This window comes from Heterocephalus glaber, unplaced genomic scaffold (assembly GCF_053883595.1).
Source record: "Heterocephalus glaber isolate CG9 unplaced genomic scaffold, H.glaber_assembly_v1.0 deba00001503, whole genome shotgun sequence".
In the NCBI taxonomy this organism is placed as follows: Eukaryota; Metazoa; Chordata; class Mammalia; order Rodentia; family Bathyergidae; genus Heterocephalus; species Heterocephalus glaber.
The window spans coordinates 981448-995194 of NW_028258323.1; the positions used below are offsets into that span (position 1 = coordinate 981448).

General features: G+C 38.1%; 1 protein-coding gene across 13 annotated transcripts in view; it reads right to left on the reverse strand.

Annotated features, from left to right (window-relative positions):
* Mapk10 (mitogen-activated protein kinase 10) overlaps positions 1-13747 on the reverse strand; it is a 357438-nt gene that overhangs the window by 81755 nt on the left and 261936 nt on the right. For 11 of the 13 annotated variants that reach the window (XM_021248788.2, XM_004870515.4, XM_087185890.1 and 8 more), the window contains 5 exons: positions 9254-9383; positions 5039-5097; positions 4079-4217; positions 3235-3400; positions 496-567 (listed from right to left, as the gene is read on the reverse strand). In XM_021248788.2, coding sequence (XP_021104447.1) covers positions 496-567; positions 3235-3400; positions 4079-4217; positions 5039-5097; positions 9254-9383 — 566 coding nt within the window. The remainder of the gene's footprint in view (positions 1-495; positions 568-3234; positions 3401-4078; positions 4218-5038; positions 5098-9253; positions 9384-13747) is intronic. The other 2 variants (XM_087185889.1, XM_004870519.4) reach the window with 1 other exon arrangement.

A 13747-nucleotide genomic window follows, 5' to 3' on the forward strand; every position in this document is an offset into this window, starting at 1 on the left:
AGCTATATCATATATATAGATATATAGATATATACACCTTCAAGAGTAATTTTGATCAATGAAGCCATAGACAGAAGCTTAGGGTGTAAGAGAGAACTCATTATGTCTATATGTTGTAGAAGCATAAAACATTTTTCTGAAGGAGATGAAAAATGATTTGTATACAGTGGCTTCTTTTGCTAAGTATAAAGATAATTATATTCTAATCATTTGGGATCTGGTGGCCTCTGTCATTTATGAACAAAAATAACATTGCTACTTTGAGTAAGAAAGTAATGTAAGAAGAAAAATCGCATTGAAAATTTAATTACAAGAAATCATTGGGGTAGGTAATCTGCAGTACTGGTCAGGTTATAGAAATTATCACTTTTTAAATCACAATTACAACTTACCCAACTTTTTGTTTCTATCTTTACTCTCTTGGTAAAAATGATTATGTGTTTAAAAGGAGAAGAAACAAAACAGGAAAAGCTGCAGCAAAAGGTACAAGGATACAGTCCCTTCCTGGAAAGAGGATTTTGTGGCGAACCATTTCTCCCATAATGCATCCCACAGACCATATATCCACTGGAACAGGAGCGAAACGGAAGTGAAGAAAAAGGAGGAAAGTAAAGTTAACTAAGGTCATGACCTCTGATGGAGGAGGAAAAGAACAGTTTGATTAGAAGGTACAATTTTCACCTCCCACCAAAGGGTGGTCAACAGGTGTATAGAAACCATCGCTGTGCTCTACATGAACACTGTCAAGCATGAGCATTTCAATTAATGTTTTTTTAAAGAGCACTGCTATATTGATGTCTAAGATTGCCCTGCTAATGCCAGAGTGACACAGAAAAGCAGTAGCTGAACAAAAGTATCTCTGTAATAGGTGAGAGCTAAAAGCCACTCAGGCATATTTTTAATATTGTTTGTCAGATGTAAAACAACCACCTCAATTAATCTGTACAGGTGGCAGTTTCCATTTTATATTCTACTCAGTTATGTAGAGTAGGGCAACTACAAAGTAATGTGTGTGTGTCTCTGCGTGTGTGTGTGTCCAAATAAGGGCATATTCAGCCCAGTCCAAGAACTAGGAAATGGCTGGAGCCATGCTTTACACATGTAAACTGGAATTCCCAGTATGAAGACTTATTATTTCAGGAATTATACTTCTAAGTGAATATCTGTTTTAATTTCTATTTGAAATAGAGAAATATGATATGTGATAAATTAGCATGGGCATAAGGCAGTCATCTAGGAGTGAAGTTGAAAAAAAGGTATCAAGGGCGCTAAAATGTGTTAAGCACATGCTACCATACATTTACTTCTCACCTGCCATCTTTGCTAACCAATCACGCCTCACCTTCTCTTGCCAACTTCACCCATGCCCAACTCACCTTTCACTGGGGACAATGGGGACTTGGGGCAACAACTTGAGGCTGCACTGCTCCATGGGGAAGGAAGGTGGGTTCAGGGTGGGATGACAGGCATGCCCGGGAGCGAGCAGGTGTCTGCAGAACCTTCCTCTGTGCAAGGGAGGGCAGCACAGGGCCACTCTGCACCCTTCACCATGCACCTAAGAAGCCAAACACTGAGCCAGCAACGTGCAACCCTTCCTAGTGAGAGGAGGAAAGGGGTTTGAATACCTGCAGCCTGCAGGGCAAAGGACTAAAAAGCCAGAAAGGGCAAATTCAGACCCCGGCTCGCCTATACCCTTAGATTTCTTTCTTTTATTGACAGATATTAATTACACCTGTGTGGGGTACAGTGTGATGTGTGATGCATGAACACAATGCACAGCGATCAAGTCAGGGTGATCAGCATGTCCATCACTTCAGACACTTATCACATCATGCAAAACCCTCTGGTCTGGCCTTCTTGAAATACCCAATAAGTCATTTTCCATTATTTCCCATAGTTCTTGACTTCAGTTGGTCCCCCTCTGAATCTAAAGAAGTAACTTTTGAAAAGCTTCAGTAATCCAGTTCCTCAGGAGGAGGGCTGTGTTCACCTGTGACGTTGGCCACTTAGATGAATTTACCCTTTCCTTTATTTGAAGGGGCATAAGGTCTTACTATGTAATTCAGGCAGGCTGGCCTTGAACTCATTATGTAGCCCAGGCTGGCCCTGAACTCAAAGAAATCCTCCAGCCCTCCAGAGTGCTGAGATTACAGGTGTGTGACACCACACCTGGTTTTTTATTTGTTTGGTTTTTTTCAAACTTGCCCTTCTTAAAGCTGATTTTATCCTTCCTCTGTACAAATGCATAAAAGTATTGGCTATCTTCAGTGGCCAGGAAATTTTCATAAAATACCCTGTAGTTATGTACATAAAAATACAATGATAATTATTTTCATAGAATATATAAAATTGATTACTTGGAACTAAACAGAATGTAAAAACAAATATGAAAGGACATTGGGCAGATATATACAGTACTAGTTTAAAACTACTTTAATTTCTAAGGATATTAGATATGTTTAACATGCTACATTACTTATAAGAGTGTTTCTGGATAAAATCATATATTTTAAGGCTTTCTAGCAAGTAGCTTATAAATTCTCCATTTTAATTAATTAAAATCCAATTTGAATACATTAGAATAAACCCTTTTAAGTGATTTTCTTTCTGAAATTAGTAATATAAAATGTAATGTTTTTCTTGTCTATGACCTCTGGAGTTTATAAAAATTTATCACACAATTGAGGCCCTAAACATTACTTCCAGAGCACTTTAAAGTATGAGCAAACTGCTTATCCAACTTCAGTAACAGTAACATGGGTTATCCCATGTTCATTGTTCACCAAGTGCTTGTGAGGAATCTTTTGCTGGTCTTTTCTAGGACAGGAGCCCCCATTCTAAGCTGTGATGTAAAGCCAGGTGGGTAAATGACATGGGTGTCTTGCTGTTTCCACACTCACTCTCACCTGAGCTGCAACTCAAACAGCAATTTCTCTGAGTATCTATGCCATTTGCGCTCATTAGTGCCCCCTTGACTGTTTCACCAAATTCCATTTACAATTCTCTTCAGCTGTAACATTTCAATGCTCTTCAGGCAAAGCTTACTTCTCAGAAACATTCTTCACATTTTGACCTAGTGACTCTTCCCAGTAGTATTTTTCTTAAAAATAACAAACTTTGAATATAAAAGCTGGCAGTTCTATTTCTGAAAAACCCGTATTTAACAAAGAAAACATTCCCCTTGGCTATGTAAGCCATGCACCTGTTTTCTCCCTGGTTTCAGGAGCAGCCTACCGTTCTCCTTGTAGCCCATTCCCAGGATGACCTCCGGGGCTCTGTAATAACGTGTCACCACGTACGGCGTCATCATGAAGCTTGTGCCTGCTGTCCTGGCCAGTCCAAAGTCCAGGATTTTCAACGTGCAATCGGACTTGACTACAATGTTACTTGGTTTTAAATCCTGACAACGGGAACGTGAGAAGACATTAAAATCCTATGCCCTGTGGAACATGGAATCTCATCCACCCAATCAACACTGTATTACAGGGTCCCCTCTTGCCTCCAAAAGCCTTGTATAAGGCATAAGATTACTGCTACAGAGAAGTTGACAACTCCTTTTGGGCTTTTAAAAAATAGCTTCCAAAAAATGTTTAAATTCTTAAGAGAACTGTACTATCATTTTCACAATTTAGGCTCATCTTGAAAAGTTTTAGAAAAAAGTAAAACAATATACCATTTATTGTCATCTCAGGTTTCTCCTTAGGGTAACATAAACCTTTCAGTGTGTATTTCAAATCCAGACCTCACAGAAGGGCACATCAGGGGAGCTGTCTTTATGCTGGTGGAACTGAACTGTGGAAATCAACTGCCTTTTTCCACCTTCCTGTACAACCTCAGCCAATCAAGGAGTAAGAAAACATGAGGTCTCTCAGAACCAAAACATGTCGCACGAAGTCAGCTATAGTTTGGCTAGAAGTTCCTGCTACACATTAGTGAACTATAAACTAATTCAGTTATCAAAGGAACAGGAAGTGCATTGTATTTGAACAAGTCGCCCTATTTAAAGAAAAGGATTTACAGCTGTTCTTTCTCTTCTCCAAAACACTGTTAGCTATAACTCTGTAGTAAATGTCCTTACCCTGTGAATAATTCCAGCAGAGTGCAGATGTTTGATGCCACACAACATCTGGTATAGCAGGTACGACATCCGCTCATGGTCTAATTCCATCTGAATCACCTGACACAGGTTGGCGTCCATCAATTCCATTACTAAGTAACTGGAAGGTAAATCCACAACATCAGTTCCAGGTCACAAGACCAGTGAAATCTGTCGGTCAACTTAGAATTCTCTACTAGATCTGTAAGTTTTGTGAACTTTCTAGCTCTGCCTTGGACAGAGTCAGAATATGAAAACTTCAAAGTCCTACAGTAAGTTACAGCAAGTTAGCTGTAGCATCTCTCACCAGGCTGCTAGTAGAAGCTTTATTCATTAATGTGTGATTCACACCCATATATTCTTATTTTTGTCATGCTCTTGCTTCTCCCTATATTCCCTCAACTCTTTCTTGAATATTATGATTACAAATAAGAAAAAAATATTCACGATAGCTATTTCCACTAAAGGCAATGTAAACAACGTGATGAGGAATTTCCTCCTCTCTCTGCTTCTTGTAGCCTATTTCTAGGTAGATTATTTTTGCACTGAATCAAAGGTGGCACAAAATGGACATAAAGATAGTTTTATCATGTCCTTTGTATTGGTATTCCTCAAAGTGAACTGACTCATCCTAGAAAGGGCACAGAATCAATTAATAATAAATAAATGAATAAGTTAGCAAGCCTTTCCTGATAATATCAAAACCACTGAGCAACAAAGCACATGGAACCCCAAGGCCAGAAGGAAGCACAGTGATTTTGAAAGAAGTAACACCACCAACAGAACCTTCCCCAGTCACTGGGTCTTTCATTTGGTCCCACCTCTAACCTCCCATTTGATAGCTACAGGGGATTTCATCTCTCTACTTTTCCATTGTTTTGTAACTTTTCCTTGAGTTACATGAATTCTGGCTCGCCCTTCCTCCGTGAGTTAGTTACTTACACATCCTGGAACTCCTCCAGCGTTTTCTGAGGTGTGAAGACATTTAATAAGCTAATAATCTTGATGACCACAAGATAGGCACAAGGAAAGAAAGAAAGAAAGAGTTATGTAAAAATTATATTTAAGCATATTCCAAATGAAAGTCACTCACTAGAACTATGGTAGAAATACAAAAGTTGGGAAAACTTACTAGACTGTCTCACAAAACATGGAAAAGTACAGTCAGAAAGGTATTATGGTCTGTTTTTAGGTTAATGATGTAGCTTAAAAGCTCATGTATTCTAGGCAGCAAGAAGAACCAGGGAAGATGGATAATGGTAGACTGCTTTAGTGTGAGTCTACCTGGTAGGATGGAGATTCATAAGGTAATTAGACAAAGAGGAGAGACAAAGCCCCAGGAGAGGAGAGAGGGGACTGGGAAATGCTCATCAAGGCTTATCAAGGTGATGTTTGCCTCCAAATGCAAAAAACACCATCTGATTCAAGACTTTTGTATTGCTACTGTGATGTCTTTTATTTCTATCTCACACTAAATATTACTCAAACTAATGTTCTAAGGGTGTGTGTGAGGGGGTTACACCTTAGATAATTAACAGTGAATTTAGAGGAAGTATATTTTTAAAGTTACCTAAATTCAGTTCTAAATTTTTTGCTTCCTAGCATAATATTTTGTTCATTAGACAATAAAGAAATTCACCTTCTAAAATGAGTATCTTTTAAAAAGCCCTTTACCCCAGTTCCACATGATTTATATACATAAATAACTCAAGATGTTCTTCCACCTAAATATTCTGTATTAATGTTCCGGTCGAATATGAAAATAAAATATATAGATAACAGTCTTATAAGTTGTTTGCATCTATTTTACAAAAACAGGATAAGTACAAGTTCAAGATTTAAATAGCTTCAAAGCATCAATCAGTGGATTTTAGTAAGTCCCATAAGTGGTGCAAAAACATGAAGTACTTAAAATGATTTCAAACACTGGAGGCTACATAGGGCACATGATCACACAAGCACTCTTTCAAGAGAGAAAAATGTTAACCTCCACCATCTGGTGAACAAATGTTCTAATTACTATAAATTAGTCCAGAAAATAGCATTACAATTTTAGGTATGTATAGATTTATTGTTTTATGAGGTACTTTCCCTATTGTCTGTTTTTATTTCTCCTTTTCCTATGCTCTTATTTTATAAACATCTCTGATTTCCCTTTTAGATTTTCTCTTCTTCATTCTTTGCTCCCTTGTAAATTTTAATTCCTACTCATAAGCAGCTTAATAACTTATCCTTTTTTTTTTTTTTAGTACCAGGGATCGAAGTCGGATCCTTGCATTTGCGCAGCAGGCAGCAAAACCACTGAGCTAAATCCCCAGCCCTTAATAACTTATCTTTAAAAAGAGACCATCACAGATATTTCATTTTGGTCCCACAGTTTCCAGCAGGAATTGGACCCGTTCTTGGGGAGGCACACGTGTGAGTCAGTGTTATCATGCCCTCATAACCAGTCCAGTCACCGTCTCCTGGAATTGAGGATTCACTTTCTAAATGGGTTTTCTTCACTATTGTTAAAGATTTTACAGAATTTCTTCATTGTTTTTCCATATTTTCAGCAGTATTAACAGAGTTGTATATTCCAACTGCCTTTCCTTTAAAAAGCAAGTACTAAAGTAGTACTTATAGCTGGTTGTAAGGGAAGCTCCTCTCTATTAAAGAAATGTATTTCTGTAGATGGACACATGTACCTGCATTATGACATGCACACAGGAAAGGAAAGCACAGGTAAGATAGTGTTGATAAATTATCATTGCAATTTTGAACTCCATTTTTAGGTATCATTAATGCAAGATCTATTGATTTCTGTCAAGAATAGGGAGTTGTATTTGGCTATTTTCTGTACCTATAATAAAAATACTGAGGAAGGGAGATGTTCCCTGCTCACAATTCTAGAGGCTCAAGGATATGGTGCCACCATCAGCACAGCTTTGGAGAGGACCTCATGGCCTATGGCTTGCATGAGAGGCACAGGTCTCATCGAAATGTAGGGAGCCCAGGACTCATTCAGAGATTGGGCTCACACCTACAACTCCTTCTTCTGAAAACTCAGGGGTCCTGGGAGAACCACTTAGAAATATATATATATATTGCATACACTTGTATCTTTTTATTTTCCACTGTCCATAGTTTGTTTCATCCTCTTTACTACCATAAAAATATATTGTCCTGGATATGTGAACAATCTTATTCTGTCTTCATTTCATATACCTAGGAAACAAATAATTTTACTACAGTGACTTTTTTAGGAGTCTTTTTTCTATATTCTTTCCTAGAAGTCTCAAGTCCCTCATCTGGCCATACCAGGGACAATATATACTTTATAAAATTTCCCTTTCCTAGTAAGGCCTTCCCTGCTCCACCTATTGAAAGGGGTAACGTTCTCTCACCATCCGCTCATCAGTATTTTCATCTTCCCTTGCTTTATTTCACTTAGCACCCCTGATCACACTCTGACATTCCAAACATTCACCTATCTGTTTGTGGATCGCCTTCTCACACCAGTACAGCCCAAGCTCCAGGGGGCAGGATTTGTCTCCGTTTTCTTCCTGCTTCATCATCAGCTGCTAGAGTGTCTAGATCTGTGCCTGGCACATTTCAGTCATTCAGCAAGGCATGACAGATGACTGAATTAAAATGCCAGTGGTGCCAAACAACTAAACAGCATGAAAGGAATCCAATTTAAAAATCACTGGAGTATACATTTTGATCCTTACTTACACTTTTAGTTTTTCAAACCAGAGAAACTATTCAGTATTTACACGTGTGTCCTATTTATTTCCCTTAAGAGTATGGTCTCAGTGTGCATCCACTTAGCTATAAATGTCTCTAGATTCTCATTCTTTATGGCTGAGTAGTGCTCCATTTTATAATTGATATTGTGAAATAGGAAGAAAAGGTCTAAAGGAGTAGAGGAAATGGGAGGGGTGGGGCAAGGAAAGAAGGGAAAAGAAAAAATATGAGAAAAGGAAAAAATGGAAACAAAGTCTTTGTAAATAGGGAAGAGTGGAGGGGGTGAAGGGAGGGCAGGGGAAGGGGAAAAAAATAAGAATCTTGTAAAGGTACAAGATCGCAATGATGAATGTAACTGTACTGTTTACCTAAAATGTACCAATAAACTTAAAGGAAAAAAAATCACTGGAATAGAGTAACACAGGAAAAGAGAAATACTCTCATTGGCCTGATCCACATATTTGTATATTTTAAACATCTTTCAGCCAAACACTCAAACATTTGTGTCTTCTCAGTGCCATTGGTAGAGGATTAGCCATATGACAAGAAACCTTGTTTATAAAACTATATTGATCTTTTCATATAGTCTCTGTGATTTGATGCATAAGGAATTTGTAGGGAGTTATGATGGCTATTACTGTTTAGTTTAACTTATAAATAAATTATTTTTATTATATCTTTATACATAACAAAATGTACTTAGTAAATTTATTATAATTAATTATTAAAAGTTATAAAATAATGAGCTATCTCACATTTCTCCTTACTAAGAAGAAATAGAGCACAGGAAACATTCTAGAGACCTCTGTCAGGAGTAAGAAGCTGAGACCCTGAAGTGAAGTCTATTATGGTCTCCCCGCTGAGCTCAGATGAGAAAATGCTCTCACTGATCCATTCTTGTACTTCCTTGTTCATGTGACCTCCAAAAACTAAGATGCCAAAACACAATGCCTACTCTGAGTGGTTAGTTGGAAGTCACTGCTAGACTACAGCTAAAACTCATAGGAAATGACATGATGAATAAAAATCTCCGCCTGCTAATAATTCCATTTAAATTATAAATAAATATGGTATATTTTTATATAAAGTCTAGGTTTTGTGGGAGCTAGGGAGGAGGGAGTATTTGTTTGTTCTGTCTGAAAAGCATGAAGTCTCCTGTTAATTTGGAGCAAGATAACCAAATAAAGTTAATTATGTAACAGAGACATGTCTATCAAATTCATCTCCATGCCATATGGCTTTTTGATGATCTTTAAGCAGGAAGCTACCATGAGGACAATGAAATCACATATAGCATATGGGCAAGATAAACAATCTTCAGAAGCAGAAATTGCAAAGTAAAGAAAGCCATCAAGTTGCCATCTATTTCCTTGTCTTAATCTCACAACTTCCCACTGCCAGAGGTTTCAAAATAACAAGGAAACTCACATTTTTATGGTTCACACACTTCATGAGGACCAGCTCCCGGTAGGCTCTCTTGGCATGCGTTTGGTTCTGAAAGGGTCTGCTGAGCTTCTTAATGGCCACATTTCTGTCCAGGACAGCATCATATGCAGCACTGCAGAGATTCAAGAGCAATCCAGAATGAAAAGCAGAAGATTCCCAGAACTCCAGCCCACTTAACTAAGGGATAGGTAAAGAAAATGCTACGTTGGCATCCTACTTAGATACCATTTTCTCTGGTCACATGACAATAGGCTGTAAGTAAAGGTATCAGTTACTGGTAGAAGAAGGAGAAGGAGGGGGAAGGAGAGTGGGAGAAGAAAAGAGAAAGGAAGGGTATTATCTTACTAAGAATATGGCATGTAATTGCCTTAGTGAGTTGGAGATGTGGAGAGAAGAAAGAAAAGAGCTCAAATGTCCCACGGGCTCTGTTGACTGTGTCAAATCATCTCATCTCTCTGGGCTTAGATTCCTCAACTACTAATAAATAATATTTAAGTATTCTTCAGATATAAATTCCATAGGTCCTTTGGTTATTTTAAGTAAACAGTCGTTCTTTTTCAAGCCAAGGAACCCATTTTTAAGGTGTGTTGCTACTTGCCATGAAAGCACAGGTTCACTGATAATCAAAGTGGGCTCATTAGCAATAACAAAACCCCAAATAAGGATGCATTCAGTTTCAGAACTACAAATAACTTCAATGAAATACAAAGAAATAAAAACTTCTAACACTTGAAGTTTCAAACTGAGAGTAATTTACCATGCTGTGAAAAAGTAATCCAAACATATGACAGAGTTTCTCTTCTACTCAGAATACATGGGTCTGGAGTTCAAGTGAGCAAATAAGAGGGTTTTCTCACTACTATACCTAATGATGCACTCACAAAATGTTTGCCTGATGTCCCTGCAACTTTGAGTTTTGCTAGGTTTTGTCTTGGTTTCCAGGAGAAAGCCAGAAACCAGGATCAGTTATGATTGATCTATTGCAAGTGACATCATTTAAAGCTCATGCTACTGAACTAAAAGACAAAAATGGGGGCATTACTTTGCCATATAGTAAAGATAGACTCACAGGATAAGTTTGGACAGTCTTAGTGTTCATCTGGTCCATGCCTCCATTTAGTATTCATTTCTCTTTAAAATATCTCTACCAAAATTTCATTCATCTCTGCTTATGTACCTCCAAAAGGAAAACTCATTAATAACAAGGAAGCTCATTCTGTTATGAAACAGCTTCGAAAGTAGAAATGCCACCATTCTAATAAGCAGAGGTGTCTCTCTATGGATTTCACTGACTACTGTTAGCCCCGCCTTTTAGGCAATTCAAAATAATGTGTTCCTTTTTCATTGTGACTGACCATATAGTTTGAAATCCGTTGAAGGACAGAGGACAATGGCTGGCCTATAGTAAATCACTCAGTAACTCTTAGCATTCATCATTTCCCCCCTACTTTCTTTCTTTCATAATTTTCCTATCACCAGTGTCTTATTGCCATTTGTCAGAAGTTATTTCAAGTCCCATCCTCATCTGGTCAGGTTCCCCTGAACATATTTCCGTCTGTCCGTGTTCTATGAAAATGTGGACCTTGAACTAAATAAGACATTGCATGGAGGATTGCTGAAGATTAGGGTAGGGCTTTCAACTCCTTCATACATTCAAATGTTCATTCATTCAACAACCCTCTTCCGACATAGTTAATGCAGCAAAGTCTGACCTGGCATCTTGATAACATCATACATGATCTCCCCACGGTGAGCCTATGTTAATTAAAAATACTGTACTTCAAAAATGTGCTGCTATTATATTACATGTGTCAGCACTGGTTTTTCTTTTTTTTCTTTCTTTTTTTTTGTACCAGGGATCGAACTCAAGACCTTGTGCTTGCGAGGCAGGAAGCAGAACCACTGAGCTAAATCCCCAGCACTGGTATTTCTGTTCTAATGTTTGTTTGTTTATTTTAACATCCAAAAGCAGCACGGGTTAAAAAAAAAAAAGGGTGGGGGGGTCAAGTGACCTGTATCTCATAAGTAACACACAAGGACAAGAAAGAATATGGGAATTAAACTTTCAGAAGTTAAGTAATTTATCAGCAGAAAACTGATAGGTAACCTTAAAGAAGATTGAATTGTAATTTAAAAACAAGTCAGCAAAGATATCTCTTTTAAAAAAAAGAATGGCAGTCACTCTCAAACTCTACCAAAGAGTGAGAGACAAAAGTTACGGCCAAATAAGAAACTGTCCTTACAAGTCAGCCCAGGGATCCAGTTAGCCAGGCAGGCAGCCATGCCCTACTGTGATGGCCAGAGGCTTCAGGCCCTTGGCCTTCTGATTAGAGCCTTCTGGGGTTGATTCTGACCTTTCCTGTCAGCATTCTTCTTGGTGGGCTCTCCCTAAAAATGTTGCATGCAAAAGTATTGCCCATATTTGGTAAGCTTGACTGCTACATTTCTCATAATTCAATAAACCCACACCTGGTTTTCATATGTGAGATACTTGAAAAATAAATGTCCTTTGATTTGTGTAATGCATGACATGATAAAATATAAATTCTGATAGCATATGCAAGTGCCTATTAATCAGCAATACCTAGTCTTTCTACTAATTATAAATACATTCAAGTGTGTCATCATCTTGACCATATTTCTTAAGTTTGTCCTACAATAGCAAAAAGACTGAGAAAAAAAGTCTGGTTAAAATCTAGATAGATTATAACCATACAGTTCTCTAACTTCCCACTTTAGTAGGCAATCTGGTATAACTTTTTATTTTTTTTCCTTAAATTCTTTTATTGGTACATTTTAGGTATACAATACATTTACAATTCTCATTGGGAACTTGTACCTTTACATGAAGTATCTTGGTTCTTATTTTTTCCCCATTCCCAGACCTCCCCTCACCCCCTCACCCCCTCCACCCTTCCCTATTTACAAAGACTTTGTTTCCATTTTTTCCATTTCTCATCATTTTTCCTTTCCCTTCTTTCCTTTCCCCTGCCCCTCCCACTTCCACTACCCCTTTGGAGCTTTTCTTCCTGTTTTGCATTATCAATTATTCATTTTAATCATTGGTACATTTTAGGTATACAATATAATGACATTCATCATTGGAAATTTTCACCTTTACATAATCTCTCTTGGTTCTTATTTTGCCCCATTCCCCTGCCTTCCCTTCAACCCCTCCATCCCTCCCTATTTACAGACTTTGTTTCCATTTTTCCATTTTCTCATATTAATTCCATTCCCTTCTTTCCTTGCCCCTACCCCTCCCACTTCCCCTTCCCCTTTGCCCCTTTTCTTGCTATTTCACATTATCTATTATACCTTCTAGTCCTTATTTGCACTTTTAATTTCTCAAACTAGAGAAACTATTCAGTATTTACACGTGTCCTACTTATTTCACTTAAGAGTACTGCCTCAATGTGCATCCATTTAGATATAAATGCCTCTAATTTCTCATTTTTTATGGATGAGTAGTACTCCATTTTATAAAAAAAAAAAAGCCACATTTCTTTATCCGGTCTCCAGTTGATGGGCATTTGGGCTGTTTCCAAGTTTTAGCTATTACAAACTGCACTGCTATGAACATGGGTGCACATATATCACTGTGGTATGATTCTTTTAATTCTTTGGGGAAGATCCCCAGCAGGGGAATAGCTGGGTCAAATGGGACTTCCAGTCCTAGTTCTTTGAGGTACCTCCATACTGATTTCCACAGTGCTTGCACCAGTCTACACTGCCACCAGCAGTGGAGCAGGGTTCCTCTTTCCCCACAGCCCCACCAGCATTTGCTGTTGGTTGATTTCATGAGAGCAGCCATTCTTTCTGGAGTGAGGTGGAACCTCAGTGTTGTTCAAATTTGGGAGGTCTGATCTTTTTAAGTTCTTTATAAATTTGAGATAGTAGGCCTTTATCTGAGGAACAGCAGGTGAAAACTTTTTCCCGCATTGTGGGTTGTCTCTTCACACTGTTGGTGGTTTCTCTTGCTGTGCAGAAGCTTTTTAATAGGAAGAGATCCCACTTGTTGATTGTTTGTGCTAGTTCACAGGCAACTGAGGTTTTTTTCATAAAATCTTTTCCTACACTGATATCTTCAAGAGTTGTACCCAACCTCTGTTCCAGCTGGTTCAGCGTTTCTATTTTAATATTTAGATCTTTAATCCATTTCCATTTTAGTTCACTGCATGGCGAGAAAGTTAGGTCTAGCTTTAATCTTTAGCAAGTTGAAACCCAATTTTTCCAGCACCATTTATTAAAGAAGCTATCTTTCCGCCAGTGAGGGTGTTTGGCTCCTTTATTGAAGATGAGATGGCTGAGTGTGTCTGGCCTTGTTTCTGCATCTTCTAATCTGTTCCACTGGTCCTCAGGTCTATTTCTTTGCCAGTACCATGCTGTTTTTTCACAGTAGCTTTGTAGTATAGTATCAAGTTGGGGATTGTGATATTTCCTGCCATGTCTCTGTTACCTAGAATTTCTTTTGCT